General features: G+C 43.6%; 1 protein-coding gene across 2 annotated transcripts in view; it reads left to right on the top strand.

The window, feature by feature from the left end:
• Positions 1 to 17,834, top strand: part of RASA2 (RAS p21 protein activator 2) — a 308,508-nt gene that overhangs the window by 247,429 nt on the left and 43,245 nt on the right. For both annotated transcript variants that reach the window (XM_063915624.1, XM_063915623.1), the window contains exons 16-17: positions 3,422 to 3,508; positions 3,598 to 3,675. In XM_063915624.1, the coding sequence (XP_063771694.1) occupies positions 3,422 to 3,508; positions 3,598 to 3,675 (165 nt within the window). The remainder of the gene's footprint in view (positions 1 to 3,421; positions 3,509 to 3,597; positions 3,676 to 17,834) is intronic.

The raw sequence follows: 17,834 nt of genomic DNA, 5'->3' as shown, positions 1-17,834 counted from the left end.
AAGCCAATTATTGATGTCTGGTAAGCAATTACAATAAGATGTGACCGCAGTGGCGTGCGGTGAGGTCAGTGGCTGGTGAGGCACTACAGCCATAATGTACGCCGCATCCTGCCGATGACCCCTACCTCCTCTGAGCCAGTGCCCGCTGCCACCGCCAATGGCTTACAAACTCGCCCACCATCAACTGACCCAGCCCTCCGACACTAATTTGCATCTCAGTCCGATGCCGCCAATGCCCGCTGCCTGCCTGCTCATCATACTTGTTGTATATTGTACATTTTTATAGAAAAAAAAATAAAAAATAGTGTTTGGGACTGGGAAGGGAGTGGGAGGAGGGCATGAATGCAATTTTTTCGTCCAGGGCTTCCATTAACTTAATGGAGAAGGGTCTGAATGGGTTAAAAAAATGTTAAAAAAAAAAATGTGTGAGGTCCCCCCTCCTAAGTATAACCAGCCTTGGGCTCTTTGAGCTGGTCCTGGTTGTTTAAATACTGGGGAAAAAATTGGACAGGGGTTCCCCGTATTTAGACAACCAGCACCGGGCTCTTAGTCCGGTCCTGGTTCCAAAAATACGGGGAACAAAAGATGTAGGGGTCCCCCGTATTTGTAAAACCAGCACCGGGCTCCACTAGCCAGGGACATAATGCCACAGCCGGGGGACACATTTATGTAGGTCCCTGCGGCCGTGGCATTACCCCCCCAACTAGTCACCCCTGGCCGGGGTTCCCTGGAGGAGTGGGGACCCCTTAAATCAAGGGGTCACCCCCCCTCCAGGCACCCAAGGGCCAGGGGTGAAGCCCGAGGCTGTCCCCAGCACCCCTGGGTGGTGGGTGCCGGGCTGATAGTCATGTGTGTAAAAAAAAAAAGAATATTGTTTTTTTTGTGGAACTACAAGGCCCAGCAAGCCTCCCCCGCTTGCTGGTACTTGGAGAACCTCAAGTACCAGCATGCGGGGAAATAACGGGCCAGCTGGTACCTGTAGTTCTACAACAAAAAAAATACACAAATAAAAACACAACTCACACACCGTGAAAGTAAAAATTTATTAAAACACACATACACACTCACACATACTTACCTACATCCCACGCCGGTCACGTCCACTTGTCCAGTAGAATCCAATAGGGGTACCTGTAAGAATGAGAGACAGATTACTTACCTACATCCCACGCCGATCACGTCCACTTGTCCAGTAGAATCCAATAGGGTAGGGGTACCTGTAAAAATGAACATTATACTTACAAACTGAGAGAGAGAGTGTGAGGGCGGGATGTACTAAGCAGTAATATAGCGGTAAAACCTGTTACCGGCCCAATGTCTTTTCCCCGTATGTTCTATTAATCCTCCGCATACTGCGCTGTCAGTTGCTTCTGCATCTCCTGTTACACGTGACTTCTTCGGCACGGTACCTGCTGTCATAGGTAGCCTATAATTCCACCACGGGCACCGTATGTACGAACGTACAGGACCTGTCACCTCCAGGCATATGTGCCATCGTTTAATGATCGGAGGTGATGGTTCCCGTACGTTCGTATATACGGTGCCCGCGGTGGACCAATAGGCTACCTATGAGAGCAGGTATCGTGCAGAAGTCACGTGTAACAGGTGCAAGTGACAGCGTGGCAGGCTGGGGGTTAATTAAATACGGGGAAAAGATATTGAGCTGGTAGGACACACATACCCCCCTACCTGCTGCTGGGTAGAGCCGCACGAGACCGACACACACACACACACCCCCCTACCTGCTGCTGCACACACACACCCCTACCTGCTGCTGCACACACCCCCCTCCCCCCTACCTGTCGCTGCTGGACACCCCCCCCCCCCCCCCACACACACACACACACCTGCTGCTGCTGGACACACACACACACACACACACACACACACACTACCTCTGCTGCTGCTGGACACCCCCCACACACACACACACCTGCTGCTGCTGGACACACACACACACACACACACACACACACACTACCTCTGCTGCTGCTGGACGACCCCCCCCCCCCCCATCCCCCCACCCCTACCTGCTGCTGCTGGACACACACACACAAACACTACCTCTGCTGCTGCTGGACCCCCCCCCCCCCCCCCCCCCCACACACACACACACACACACACACACACACACCTGCTGCTGCTGGACACACACACACACACTACCTCTGCTGCTGCTGCTGCTGGACGACCCCCCCCCCCCTCCCTACCTGCTGCTGCTGGACACACACACACACACAACACACACAAACAGTACCTCTGCTGCTGCTGGGGAGAGCCGCTCCGGTCAGCGGGAGGGTGGAGGAGGGGGAGAGCCGCACATCACGGCGCTTTGGTCAGCAGGACGACGGAGGAGGTCGGGGGAGAGCCGCACTCCCGCCTACCTCCAGCGACACTCACCGCCGGGACCCGCCGCCTCCAGCGCCGCATGTGTGGGATTGGACAGCGGATCCAGCACTGGATCCGCTGTCCAATCACAGGTGCCTCGCTGACATGGGGGTGGTGTCCCTGTCAGCGAGGCACTTGTATAAGTGCCGCTTCCCCATCTGTTTTGAATGGGCTTTTACAGCCCAGTGCTTGGCCCCGCCCCCCGCTCAGTCCCGTTTCAATTCTGTATGAGAGGCACCTGCTGTCAGTGCCTCGCAAGCACATTAAACCGCAAAAATTATTAGAATTAATTAAAGAAGATACTTATGACACAGAATATGTGTCATAAGTATCTTCTTTATATTATTTTAATAGTTAATCACAGGGGAGGCACTGCCTCCCCTGACTGCACGTCCCTGTGTGACCGTTACTTCATGTATTGTCTAATTTATATGGTTACTTGTTCACAACACTTACTGTTTGTTTTGTTATTCTTGTTCATAATACCCTTATTAATCTATTAATCTTATTAATAATAAAATATAGATGGAAAAAAAAGATGATGTGGCAGTGATTGAGTAAATATTTGTATGGGCTGAATAAAGCCTTTAAGATGCCCACAAGTGAAGATCTGATCTTTTGAGCCAATCAATAACGTGACCGTTACATTTTGTTTTCTGTTCGACTGATTCCCCTTATATGCACTTGTGGTCATCATTGGCCTTTCAGACTTTGCATCTATCTTGACGAGTGCAAAAGTAGATAACTTATTGCTCCCTGGCTTCGTTGTACCCTATGTCATCCTGATAAAAATGTGAACCACAATAGTGCAGTGAGATGGTTCCATTCAGGTATAGCTTGTAAGTAACTATTTTCAAAATATCGACTATAAAAGGGCAATAAGCCTTTAAAGTTTGGTAAAAATGGAGGCACATTTCTACTGGTGAAACATAATGCACGAGGAGTATGAAGGTAGGTTATGTTATGTTATGTTATGTAATGGAGGTTGTGGTTGCTTTGGAGTTAACTAAACTGACTACCCCGCTCCTTTCAGGATGCACAAACATCTCGTATATTGACGCTCATATCGAAAACCATTCAGACTCTTGGAAGTGTTGGCTCTTTGTCAAAAAGCAAAACTGTAAGTTTCCTTGTGCTTGTCCTTTGGCCTTTCCTGCATGTGATGTGTATATCACCTTTTATATAACGTTGTCTCCTCTGGCTCCGCAGTCCAGCTTCAAGGAGCCGTTCATGTGTGAGTTCTACAAGATGTTTGAAGAGGAAACCTACACAGCAGATGTTAAAAAGGTTAGGTAACTTAAACACTCTTTCCTGTTACACAGATCAGTGTTTCTCCAACTCTGTCCTCATGGAACCCTAACAGTGCATGTTTTCAAGATATCCTCAGGTATAATTAGTACCACCTGTAGAGTCATTGTGTTAGTCATGTGCTCCAGTGAGATGGTCTGGAAAACCAGCACTGTTAGGGTTCCATGAGGACTAGAAGAGTAATTCAGATCTGATTGCTGATTTGCGTTTTCGCACAGCATGCGATCAGATCTTGCGTGTGAGCCACAATGCGCCGGTGCGTCACACAAGAGTGACAGGCTTCGGTGCCTAGCGATGGGATGGGGGCGTCAAATCCGAACGCATGTGCATTCGCAAGGTGATTGACAGGAAGAGGCCGTTTGCGGGTGGCAACTGACCATTTTACAGGAGTGTCCGGAAAAACGCAGGCTGGATCAGCCATTTTCAGGGAGGGTGTCTGACGTCAGCTCCGGCCCCAATCGGCAGGATTTCAGCGCAGCAGCTTAGTTAGGGGTCTATTTACTAAGTCTTGGATGGAGATAAAGTCGCTGGAGATAAAGTACCAGCCAATCGGCTCCTAACTGTCATTTTTCAAACACAGCCTGTGTCATGGTAGTTATGAGCTGATTGGCTGGTCCTTTATCTCCAGTGACTTTATCTCCATCCAAGGCTTAGTAAATAGACCCCTAAGTTCTGGGCTGCGCAGAGACTGCACAAACAGATGTTTGTGCAGCTCTGCTACCAAAGTGTAGGCACACTTACACAGGTTCAAAGGGCAAACCTATTCAAAACAAGTTCAGTGAGATAAAGCACACTTTTACTCACCTTGCTCCCTCCATTGGTGCCAGCTTGCGCTCTCTCCCTGCCCCACACCGCACTCTTTTCCCCTCTTCACACTTTACCTGTCTGAAACAAAAGGCGTGAGTGTAACTTTAGCAATCACCCAAATGAGAAGTTCACTATTCACATCATTATACAAGCGCCTTGAGTCCTGTTTGGAGAAAGAGCGCTATATAAATAAAATTATTCTTATTATTATTATTTGTCTCAGCTGTTTATTTATATTTCTCTTTCATCCACTAGGGGACACTAAAACAGCTTATGCAGTAGAGGTGTGAAGCTTGCAGCCGGAGGTGTGGCACAATCTAAACATTAAACATTGTCTGCACAGCCGGCTCCTCCCCCTTCACGCCCCTCATCCCTCAGTTTGAAAAATTGTGCTGGAGGTACAGCACGTGGGAGCTACTGCTCCTAGACAGAATACTAAAAAACTATTTATTTGTGCTGCGTCAACATAGAAAAAAGGGGACAAAGCCACAAGAGTGCTGAGAGACAGAGATCCTTTCTGAAAAGACCTGCATCTCTCTACAGGAGATCCTCTAAATAGTTTGGAAGCAGCCTGAGTGAGTACTGGTTGTACAAATGGGCCCTTAGATATAGTAGACATATATTCCCTGGGAGGACTTAGAACGGGATCAGTATGAAATACCTCCAATCAAAATCCCGACACCAATTGACCGATGGTCAAAATACCGACAAGGTCAAAATACCGACATGGACAAAATACCGACATTTAAAATACCGACAAGGTCAAAATACCGACATGCGTTTTTTTGTGTGTATGTCGACATAAGTCAACATGGACACCATATAAAGTGTACCGCGTCCCCTCGCTGCGCTCGGCACGCTATTATATTCCCCCTCCAGGTCCACTGGGATGGTAAAGTATGAACAAGTCGGTTCCAATGAAAAAAATCATGAAAAACTCATGTCGGTATTTTGACCTGTCGGCATTTTACATGTCTGTATTTTGACCTTGTTGGTATTTTAAATGTCTGTATTTTGTCCATGTCGGGATTTTGACCTTGTCGGGATTTTGACCATCAGTCAATTGGTGTCGGGATTTTGATTGGAAGTAAACTGACTGCATCCCCTTAGAACAGGTTTTAATATTGCAGGGACAGCAACCATCCACATCTCCCTACGTATGACTTTTAAAACAGCCTGCTATAGATGTCCCAGCGTGCAGGCTTCAGCTTGTCTCCCCTGTGAGCATAGAGGCACCTACATGTGGGACATAGATGTGAGAGAGAACTCGGACCGGAGGCGCCGCTACGGAACTCGGATGAACGGTCCCAGCGCGCACCGGCCAGCGTGCATTGGGACTCCCAGGCATAGCCCGCATAGACCAGCAGCTCGGCTGAAGAGAGATGTTTCAGCCACGTGGGGCAGGAGCTGGACGCCTTAGCTCGCGCGGCACAGCACGGGCAGGAAATAGGCAGCAGACAGCATTATAACATTGCCCCTGCAGGTCGGAGCGCGCTAAAAATATAACATGGAGCAACGCTGTAGCTCTGCGGGCTAATGCTAGAGTATTAGTAAGCACAGGGTCCCGAGGAAAGCAGCGGGTCAGGTCATCTGAGTAGTACAGATACTACCAGGGTCAATTTAAAGCATTGATGTGACAATAAAAATGTCAGTGGCAGCCATCTTAAATATTAATTCAGGCGCTAGACTGAGGTATGGGGGGGGGGGGGGGGGATACTCCCCCTCTCAGGGAGACAGCAAATTAGCTTAGGGGGAGGGACTTTTACAAGGAACAAGCTCCCTCTGCTGTTGAAACTTAAGAAGTATCTGCTGAAATGGATCTCCTGTAAATTTCACTTTTATTGTTTATATTTTCAAAGGATTTCTATTGCAAAAATCCTGAGGAAAATAGAAGGAAGCGATTGAATATCAACCCCAACATCGTAGCTGAATCACAGTAGGATGTGCGAGGGTTGCAAGACGGCTGGTTTTTTTTTTGTTTATAAATAATTATATATATATATATATATATATATACACACATATATATATATATATATATATATATATATATATATGTCAAAGAAATTGAAGAAGCGGGGAGCGCCAATAGTGCATTAAAAGAGTAAGGGAATTTTATTTTTTTTTAAATCCAAATAGGTAACACGTAAAACCCGTACCATAAAAGGCGGTCAAACCACCGCTCGTATAACCGGCATAAGATTTACCCCACTGTGCAAAGCGGCATTCTTTAATTCCAAATCCAAATATCAGACCACGCCCATACGCGTTTCGTCATTCGACTTCGTCAGTAGGCCTGGTCTGAAGTCATAAAAGCATTATTGAATACACATATCATTGTTCTAATTGACCCATACAGGTTACATTCAAATGAATTACAGTACTACAGGGAATACAATGTCACATTTTCCTAATACAAATAATTCAGAATAGTAAATACTATAATTCTACAAAAACAGTTTTTTATATTTATGGAAAAAAGAAATTCATCAAGGCATCAAATAAAATATATAAAAAATATGTAAAATATATATATATATATATATATATATATATATATATATATATATATATAAAACAAAGACCTTCAATTATATAATTAATTAAAAATCAATCATATAAATGAGCACTTCACTTATCAATGATATTAGCAAACAAAAACCACTCAGCTGACCATTCAGCACATTTATAGCTGCTTCCAAGAAATTAAATGCAGCTCACATGTATACATGGCATAGCACTATATATCCGCCCGTCGTCCGTTCAACGGACTCCTTATACTAATCCTGACAGTTACCTTTTTGTTGTTCACAGCGGTTACATCAATCTTCCCAATAGGATGTCAGTGCTCAAGTCGCCTGTGGCTTTCACCCCGTCACGCTATTCCCGTTTTTTATATCACTGAGAGCCCGTCGCATTGGCCCCGTCATTAACCTGTCAGGCGGCGCCCGGTCCTGACGTGAGCGGGTTTGATAAACAGGTGTACGGACCTTTCATTATGTTAAAGAACCAGCACTCATTTGTATAAACAGCTTATCAACAGAATAGGGGAACTAATAATAAAAACGGAACAAAACTGTTTCCGTACAAGCAGTGAGAACGAACACTACGAGGTGGAGGATAGGAGGAATATATGTAATACAGTTAATATGCAGAGATCTTCCCTGTCAGAAATAGATGTTTTACAAGAATAATGAGCTTCCAGATCAGTAAACGGAACATTGAATAAAATGTTTAAAACCGATCTCACGTTCCTATTTTAAAAACGGGGTCAATTCATATCCCTCGTTTAACCCATTTGGATACAAAGTATCTAATGTGACTATCCAAAATGTTTCTCTTTTAATAAGGTTATTTTCTCTATCTCCCCCACGCTTATCAGAGGCTATATGTTCTAAGCCTATGAATTTTAATGAGGCAGGATCACTGGAATGATGCTGCCTAAAGTGGCGGGGAACACTATGATTTTCCACATTATTTTTAATATTTCTCAAGTGTTCTAAAATTCGAAGTTTTAACACCCTCTTAGTCTTACCGACATATCTCATCCCGCAACCACATTCAAGCAGATAAACAATGAAAGTGGAATTACAATTAATAAAACTATTAATTTTGAATTTTTTATCCGAATTTTTACTACTGAAAGATTTAGTGCCCTTTAACCCATGCTGGCACACTTTACACTTTCCACAGACATAGAATCCTTTTACTTTATCCAATGATAAACAATTTGGGGTACTAATCTCTTTTCTCTCCAAAGCAGGTAGTAGACTTGGAGCTAGATAAGTTTTAAGGGTTTTAGCTCGTCTAAAAACCATATCAGGTCTGACTGGTATATGTTTAGATAATACAGGATCCATTTGCAATATATGCCAGTTACGTTTGAGACTGGTCTGTATTTCCTGATTTGATGAGTTATATTGCGTCACGAAAGGACAGAACATAGTATCCGTCTCAGCTCGGCTTTGAACTTCATGTTTCTTATATTTAATTAATTCCTTTCTCTCCAATGTGCTGGCTTTTTTGATGGCTCCTTCAATCAGACTTGGGGGATAACCTTTTTCTAAAAATCGCTGTTTATATTCTAGAGCTTGTTCCTCAAATTTAACTATTGAGGTGCAATTTCTCCTTAATCGTATCAATTGAGAAAATGGCAAGTTACTCTTCCACTTTTTCAAATGACAGCTCTTATAATCTAAATAGTTGTTACTATCAACCTCCTTAAAAAAAGTATAGGTCTCTATTGATTTATTAGACGCATAATCTCTGGTGTTGAGGACTAGATCTAAGAACTCTATTTGTTCTTTCTGAAAATTCGATGTAAAACATAAATTAAATTCATTTAAATTCAAGTATTGTATAAACCCATTAAATTCATCCTCTGTTCCACGCCAAATGACTAGCACGTCATCAATATAGCGTTTAAACAGCATAACCTTATCAGAATAAGGATTATTAGCTAATACATTTCCTTTTTCCCACTCGCCCATGTACAGATTAGCAACACTGGGGGCACAAATCGTCCCCATAGCTACCCCACACACTTGTACGAAATATTCGTCCAAAAAGGTGAAATAATTATGTTTGAAAATAAACCTCACACAGTCTAGAAGAAACTGAACCCTCGGCATGGTCATCTCATTATCTCTTTTCAATACCGTCTCTAGGTGCAACAGACCTTTCTCTGTGGAATCGAAGTATATAATGAAGTGACATCAATAGTTGCCCACTTATAATCATCACACCAAACAAAATTTTCTAGTAACTGTAATATATGTGTGGAATCTTTCACATAAGTTTCTAACTTGGGAACATATCCTTTGAGAAAAATATCTACATATTCAGAGACACGAGAGGTAAGGGAGTCGATCCCCGAAATTATGGGGCGACCCGGGGGGTTTATTTGGTTTTTGTGGATCTTTGGTAAATAATATATTGTGGCAATCCTAGGGTGTTCATTCCACAAATAACCGAATTCCTCATCACTGAGGACCCCTTTTTTACAACCTGTATTAAGTAAATCTAGTAACAAAGTTTGATAATCTTTCGTAGGGTCCTTTTTTAGCTTAGAATATGAAGAAGGATCAGAGAGTAATCTATACATTTCAGTCTCGTAATCGGTCCGATTTAAAATGACCAATCCTCCCCCTTTATCTGCCTGTTTAATAACTAAGGCCGCATTCCCCTTTAATTTATCTAATGATAATTGTTCTGATCTAGTTAGATTTGGGGATAAGTTCCCCTTTTCTTTAATTTTACCAAAATCCTTTTTTACCAGTTGAGCAAATAAGTCCAAATATGTACCTCGTGACTCAACAGGGTAAAAGATAGATCTCTTTTTCAGCCCAGAGACATTAGGGTTTCTTTGACCTTCATAGTTTTTTAAGGGAGCTGTTGACTTATTACCTTGTCTAATAAAATGTCTTTTTAATGTCATTTTACGTATATACAGATTAAGATCCATGTATAAATTAAATTTATTAACACCTGCTGAGGGCGCAAAAGATAGCCCTCTCTGCAATAGATCTATGTCTGTGTCATTGAGTTCCACCTCTGAAAGATTGAAAATACCTAATTTCTTTTTCACTAATGGGGCTGCATCAGTGCTTTTTTGTGAGGTGCCCTGTCCTCCTCTCTTCCCTCTTCGTCTCTGTTTCTTTTCCCCCACGTTCTTACAGGCAAATGATTCGGGACCCCGTCTTGCTGTTGTCTCATGTATTCTCTTCGTTTCCCTAAAAAAGAGCCCTGTCTTTGGAAAAAAACCTCGCCCTGCAATTGGTGGAGAGTGTCAAATCTGTTGTTAGTGGTGTAATTGGGAACTTTTGACCACTCTGTTTGTGGTCTCCAAGATCTATCTCTCCCTACTCTTTGCCAGTGCTGAGTATTTCTCTCGCGCTGTGGTTTGGGTCTATATTGTTCAATGGTTTGTCTACCCCTTTTATCGTTCATATAACCCTGATATTGAGCGTGCTCTCGAAAATTTGATTGGTCTCTCTGTCTGGAGGGATCCCTAAATCTAGAGGTCAATCTTTGCCTCTGTTGAAATCTCTGTTTCTTCACTGGCTCATTATCCCATTTTACCTGTGACCAATTTCTCACCTGACCTAGTTCGTAATCAGTCTTGTCTCTAATGAATTTTTTCCTTTTAGTCTGTATTATATCCCCCTCAATTTTAGCTATTTTTTGTTCCATATAGGCTGAAAATTCCTTGAATTCAACATCATCCCCTTTTATATCCAATTGTTTTTCAACAGATGCCAATTCTTTCTCTACATCTTGCAACATTTTTTTCTTTTCATATACAATGAGCCTCATAAGCTCCATTGAACATTCATCTAGAATCCGATGCCATTCTTTCATAAACTTCTCATTGGACGATCCGAAAGTGGGGGTCTTCGTGATACGTAATCCGCGAGGTACTCTCTCGCTTTTAATATAATTTTCTAACCCCACGATATCCCACCACATTCGGGTCTCCTTAATTACCAGGCGTTCTGCCTTGGAGTAATTATCCTCAGTTATACAAGCCTCAGCAGAGGTTTCCTCCTATATTTGTTCACAGAACAAATTGGCACATTGTAATGACCTCTTAGTTCTTAAATCTGCAATTTTGAACATTTTTACACTTGGTACATATTTGGACTTATTTGCTCAACTGGTAAAAAAGGATTTTGGTAAAATTAAAGAAAAGGGGAACTTATCCCCAAATCTAACTAGATCAGAACAATTATCATTAGATAATTAGATAAATTAAATTAAAGGGGAATGCGGCCTTAGTTATTAAACAGGCAGATAAAGGGGGAGGATTGGTCATTTTAAATCGGACCGATTACGAGACTGAAATGTATAGATTACTCTCTGATCCTTCTTCATATTCTAAGCTAAAAAAGGACCCTACGAAAGATTATCAAACTTTGTTACTAGATTTACTTAATACAGGTTGTAAAAAAGGGGTCCTCAGTGATGAGGAATTCGGTTATTTGTGGAATGAACACCCTAGGATTGCCACAATATATTATTTACCAAAGATCCACAAAAACCAAATAAACCCCCCGGGTCGCCCCATAATTTCGGGGATCGACTCCCTTACCTCTCGTGTCTCTGAATATGTAGATATTTTTCTCAAAGGATATGTTCCCAAGTTAGAAACTTACGTGAAAGATTCCACACATATATTACAGTTACTAGAAAATTTTGTTTGGTGTGATGATTATAAGTGGGCAACTATTGATGTCACTTCATTATATACTTCAATTCCACATGAGAAAGGTCTGTTGCACCTAGAGACGGTATTGAAAAGAGATAATGAGATGACCATGCCGAGGGTTCAGTTTCTTCTAGACTGTGTGAGGTTTATTTTCAAACATAATTATTTCACCTTTTTGGACGAATATTTCGTACAAGTGTGTGGGGTAGCTATGGGGACGATTTGTGCCCCCAGTGTTGCTAATCTGTACATGGGCGAGTGGGAAAAAGGAAATGTATTAGCTAATAATCCTTATTCTGATAAGGTTATGCTGTTTAAACGCTATATTGATGACGTGCTAGTCATTTGGCGTGGAACAGAGGATGAATTTAATGGGTTTATACAATACTTGAATTTAAATGAATTTAATTTATGTTTTACATCGAATTTTCAGAAAGAACAAATAGAGTTCTTAGATCTAGTCCTCAACACCAGAGATTATGCGTCTAATAAATCAATAGAGACCTATACTTTTTTTAAGGAGGTTGATAGTAACAACTATTTAGATTATAAGAGCTGTCATTTGAAAAAGTGGAAGAGTAACTTGCCATTTTCTCAATTGATACGATTAAGGAGAAATTGCACCTCAATAGTTAAATTTGAGGAACAAGCTCTAGAACAGTGGTTCCCAAACTTTTGTGAGTCACGGCACCCTGGAGTGTCAGATTTTTTTTCACGGCACCCCTAGGCCACAAGTTTCTTATTGAGAAATTTCAAAAAAAATATTAGATTAAGTAAATTATGTTTATATGTCATCCTTAGGGTCAGTTATGTGGTGAGGGACAAGATTTGCTTCTGTTTGTCCACATATTTTATAACTGGAAGCCATCAGCACTGGTTTTGCCTATTAAATTGACAATAAATAGTTTGAATTGGTCCTTGACCACCAACCTGAGGCACCCCTGCAAGTGTCCCGCGGCACCCCAGGGTGCCACGGCACACAGTTTGGGAACCACTGCTCTAGAATATAAACAGCGATTTTTAGAAAAAGGTTATCCCCCAAGTCTGATTGAAGGAGCCATCAAAAAAGCCAGCACATTGGAGAGAAAGGAATTAATTAAATATAAGAAACATGAAGTTCAAAGCCGAGCTGAGACGGATACTATGTTCTGTCCTTTCGTGACGCAATATAACTCATCAAATCAGGAAATACAGACCAGTCTCAAACGTAACTGGCATATATTGCAAATGGATCCTGTATTATCTAAACATATACCAGTCAGACCTGATATGGTTTTTAGACGAGCTAAAACCCTTAAAACTTATCTAGCTCCAAGTCTACTACCTGCTTTGGAGAGAAAAGAGATTAGTACCCCAAATTGTTTATCATTGGATAAAGTAAAAGGATTCTATGTCTGTGGAAAGTGTAAAGTGTGCCAGCATGGGTTAAAGGGCACTAAAACTTTCAGTAGTAAAAATTCGGATAAAAAATTCAAAATTAATAGTTTTATTAATTGTAATTCCACTTTCATTGTTTATCTGCTTGAATGTGGTTGCGGGATGAGATATGTCGGTAAGACTAAGAGGGTGTTAAAACTTCGAATTTTAGAACACTTGAGAAATATTAAAAATAATGTGGAAAATCATAGTGTTCCCCGCCACTTTAGGCAGCATCATTCCAGTGATCCTGCCTCATTAAAATTCATAGGCTTAGAACATATAGCCTCTGATAAGCGTGGGGGAGATAGAGAAAATAACCTTATTAAAAGAGAAACATTTTGTCACAACTGAGGGCCTGAGCTGACGGGAGGCAGCCTCAGTTGTAGGGGCTGAGATGTACCGGAACCTGGAAGGTTGTATCAGACCCCTGGACATGTAAGTAACATGAATAATAACTGCCCGAAGGCGTGACCACGACAACTTGGATAAAAGTCAATGATGTTTATTATGACAACTCCGCAACACAGCAGCAGTAAAAGAAAACGTAAAAGTCAGCAAAGAATAAATACAGTTCCTGGGTACTACAGGATGGCAGGAGCCACAGGGCACTGGTAGTGTGAGATAGTTCTTATGATCTTCTAGATGGAAAGTCCTTACCAGGCCCGACTGTAGCAATGGAGATAACCCAGGATTGTGCCAGCTGGTGTTCCAGGAAAAGCTGGGTTGCTGAAGATAAAACAGCTGCTGTGGATACTGGCTGGAACCAGACTGTTGTTAGCACGGAGTGGGTACTGGCTGGAACCAGTTAAATAATAAATGAACTTGGGAGCGATGAAATATGAACTGAAATGTAGAACTTGAGAGCGGAGAAATAATAATACCGGTGGAGAGTGGTAAAGTGTAGAAAGGACACCGGCCCTTTAAGGGAAGCTGTACTCTGCTGGAAGCTGAGCTGGAAGCAGGTAATGTTGTAGCTGGAAACAGATGAATCCACAATGGATTGGAGAGTCAGGCTACACCGCAGGTGGAATGCTGGTGCGGGTCTCTATGGTGGAAGTCTTGAGACAGGAGCTGGAACCTGGAAGACAATCACAGGAGAGAGACAAACAGGAACTAGGTTTGACAACCAAAGCACTGACGCCTTCCTTGCTCAGGCACAGTGTATTTATACCTGCAGCAAGGAAGGGATTGGCTAGGCAATTATGCAGATTATCAATACTGAGAACAGATTGGTGGAAATGATCAGCTGACAGAATCCAAGATGGCTGCGCCCATGCAGACACTTAGAGGGAAGTTTGGTTTGTAATCCATGTGGTAATGAAAACAGTAATGGCGGCACCGGAGACAGGAGGCGCCAGGCTGACAGATGCACATCCAACCACGCGGACACAGCGGAGGCCGCGGCTGACGTAATCGCCACTTAGACACTCTGCATGCAGAAGTTCAGGGACGGCGGCGGAGGCCGCGGGAGACGCCATGCCAGGTGTAATATGGCGTTTACTGTGACAGCGTCCCAGAGTGACAGGAGAGGATACAGGAATGTACACATCAGGATAACAGATGGGATCCGGTCCTGGAGCGCTGAGCCAGCCTTAGGAGGCATCTGATGGGTAAGAAATGGCGTCCAGATACCCGGATCGTGACAGCACCCCCCCCTTTAGGAGTGGCCCCAGGACACTTCTTTGGCTTTTGAGGAAACTTGGAATGGAATCTCCGGACCAAGGCAGGAGCATGGACATCAGAAGCATTGGTCCATGAACGTTCCTCAGGACCATAACCCTTCCAGTCAATAAGATATTGTAGTTGACCGTAACGGTGACGTGAGTCCAGGATCTTGGCCACTTCATACTCAACGCCTCGTTGAGTTTGGACTTTCGGAGTTGGAGGAAGTGAGGAATGAAACCGATTCAAGATCAGCGGTTTCAACAGGGAAACATGGAATGTCCTGGGTATTTTTAAGAAGGGAGGCAACTGGAGTCTGTAAGCAACAGGATTGATGACTTGTTCAATCTTGAAAGGACCGATATAGCGAGGTGCAAACTTCATACTGGGAACTCTTAACCTCAAATTCTTCGTGGATAACCATACCCGATCACCCACCTTGAGAGCAGGAACTGCTCGACGCTTCTTATCCGCAAACTTCTTGTACCTGAACGATGCCTTGAGCAGAGCTGATCGTACGCTCTTCCAGATATTGGCAAACTGATGCAAGGTGATATCCACTGCGGGAACAGAAGTTGCTGGAAGCGGTTGGAACTCAGGGACTTTAGGGTGGAATCCAAAGTTAGTGAAGAATGGTGTTGAAGCAGATGAAGAATGATACTGGTTGTTATGACAGAACTCGGCCCAGGGAAGTAATTGAACCCAGTCATCTTGAGAGGAGGACACATAGATGCGGAGGAAGGCCTCCAAGTCCTGATTCACCCTCTCGGTTTGACCATTGGTCTGAGGATGGTAAGCCGTGGAAAACTTTAGCTTGACTTGGAGGACTTGACATAAACTTCGCCAGAATTTGGCTGTGAATTGAACTCCTCGATCTGAGATAATTTCTTCAGGAAGACCGTGGAGTCGGAAGATCTCTTGTATGAATACTTGAGCCAACTTGGAAGCTGACGGAAGACCGGTGAGAGGAATGAAGTGTGCCATCTTGGTGAACCGGTCAACTACCACCCAGATGGTATTGAACTTGTTGCACATGGGTAAGTCTGTAATGAAATCCATCGACAAGTGGGTCCATGGTCGACGGGGAACGGATAGTGGAACCAGTTGCCCCGCAGGCGACTGGCGGGATACTTTATGTTGGGCACACTTTGGGCAAGATGCAATAAACTCCAAGACGTCCTTTTTCAGAGTTGGCCACCAATAGGACCTAGAGATAAACTCCAGGGTTTTTTGGATACCTGTATGTCCGGCAAAACGGGAAGCATGGGCCCAATGCATGAGCTTCTTCCTTAGCATCGGCTTCACAAAACTTTTCCCTGATGGGGGCGTAGAGTCCATCCCTACCGTGGAGAATGCCAACGGATTTATAATAGGATGCTTGTCTGAAGACTCTGACTCATTTTCTTGCTCCCATGAGCGGGAAAGGGCATCGGCCTTGCGATTCTGAGAGCCCGGACAGAACTGGAGTTTAAAGTCGAACCTGGAAAAGAAAAGTGCCCATCTGGCCTGACGAGGGTTGAGACATTGTGCGCCCTTCAGATATAAAAGGTTCTTGTGGTCTGTAAGTATGGTGATTGAATGAGAAGCTCCCTCCAACAGATACCTCCACTCTTCTAGAGCGAGCTTGATGGCTAGCAACTCCTGGTCGCCAATGGCATAGTTGCGCTCAGCTGGGGAGAACTTCCGGGAGAAGAAACTGCAAGGGTGTAAATGGCCATCTTTAGCCCTCTGAGATAACACCGCTCCTACTCCAACGGAGGAGGCATCCACCTCTAAGATGAAAGGAGAGTCGATGTCAGGCTGTTTCAGAACAGGCGCAGAGATGAACCTTTGTTTTAAAAGATGAAATGCTTGCATGGCTTCTTCAGACCACTTGGACGGGTTAGCACCCTTCTTAGTGAAAGCAGTAATAGGCGCCACAATGGTGGAAAAGTCTCGTATAAACTTTCGGTAATAGTTGGCGAACCCTAAGAACCTCTGGACCCCTTTGAGGGTTAAGGGTACCGGCCAATTTTGGATTGCTTGTAGTTTCTCAGGATCCATCTCTAGTCCGGAACCGGACACAATGTACCCTAGAAACGGAATGGACTTGACTTCAAAGACGCATTTTTCTAATTTGCAATAGAGATGATTGACACGGAGACGGGACAGAACCTCTTTAACCCAAAAACGATGTTCCTCTAAATCGTTGGCAAAAATGAGGATATCGTCTAGATAGACCACGACATGACGGTATAGAATGTCTCTGAAGATCTCATTGACAAAATGCTGGAAGACAGCTGGAGCATTGCTCAATCCGAAGGGCATGACGAGGTACTCATAATGTCCGTCACGGGTGTTAAAGGCGGTCTTCCACTCGTCACCCTCACGGATCCGGATGAGATTGTATGCACCTCGCAAGTCCAGCTTTGTAAAGATGGTAGCTCCGCTAACTCTGTCAAAGAGCTCAGTAATCAGGGGTAAAGGATAACGGTTCTTGATGGTAATGTCGTTCAAACCTCTGTAGTCGATGCACGGCCGCAGACCACCATCTTTCTTTTTTACAAAAAAGAAGCCTGCACCGGCTGGAGAAGAAGAAGGTCGAATGAACCCCTTTGCTAGGTTCTCTTTAATATATTCCTCCATAGAATGCGTCTCAGGCAGAGACAACGGATAAGTTCGGCCTCGAGGTGGAACCTTCCCTGGAACGAGATCAATCGGACAGTCCCATTCTCTATGAGGAGGAAGGATATCAGCAGAAGCTTTACTGAACACATCCGTGAAATCTTGATATGGAGGAGGTGGAACATCAGACGACCTGGGGGAGGAAGAACAGACAGGCAATACTTTAAACAAACATGTCTCAGCACAGGAGGAACCCCATGCCAGGATTTGCGTAGTCGTCCAATCAATTGTAGGATTGTGAAGACGGAGCCATGGAAGGCCCAGGACCACAGGATGTGTGGCTCTTGGAATCACTAAAAAAGAAATAAGTTCGGAATGAAGAACTCCCACTCTCAGACGAACTGGTAGAGTCCTTAAAGAAATAACTGCATCAAAAATT

The sequence above is a fragment of the Pseudophryne corroboree genome, chromosome 4 (genome assembly GCF_028390025.1).
Source record: "Pseudophryne corroboree isolate aPseCor3 chromosome 4, aPseCor3.hap2, whole genome shotgun sequence".
NCBI classification, from domain to species: domain Eukaryota; kingdom Metazoa; phylum Chordata; class Amphibia; order Anura; family Myobatrachidae; genus Pseudophryne; species Pseudophryne corroboree.
Note: the sequence above shows the minus strand (reverse complement) of the source record. Positions and strands in the feature narration are given on the sequence as shown.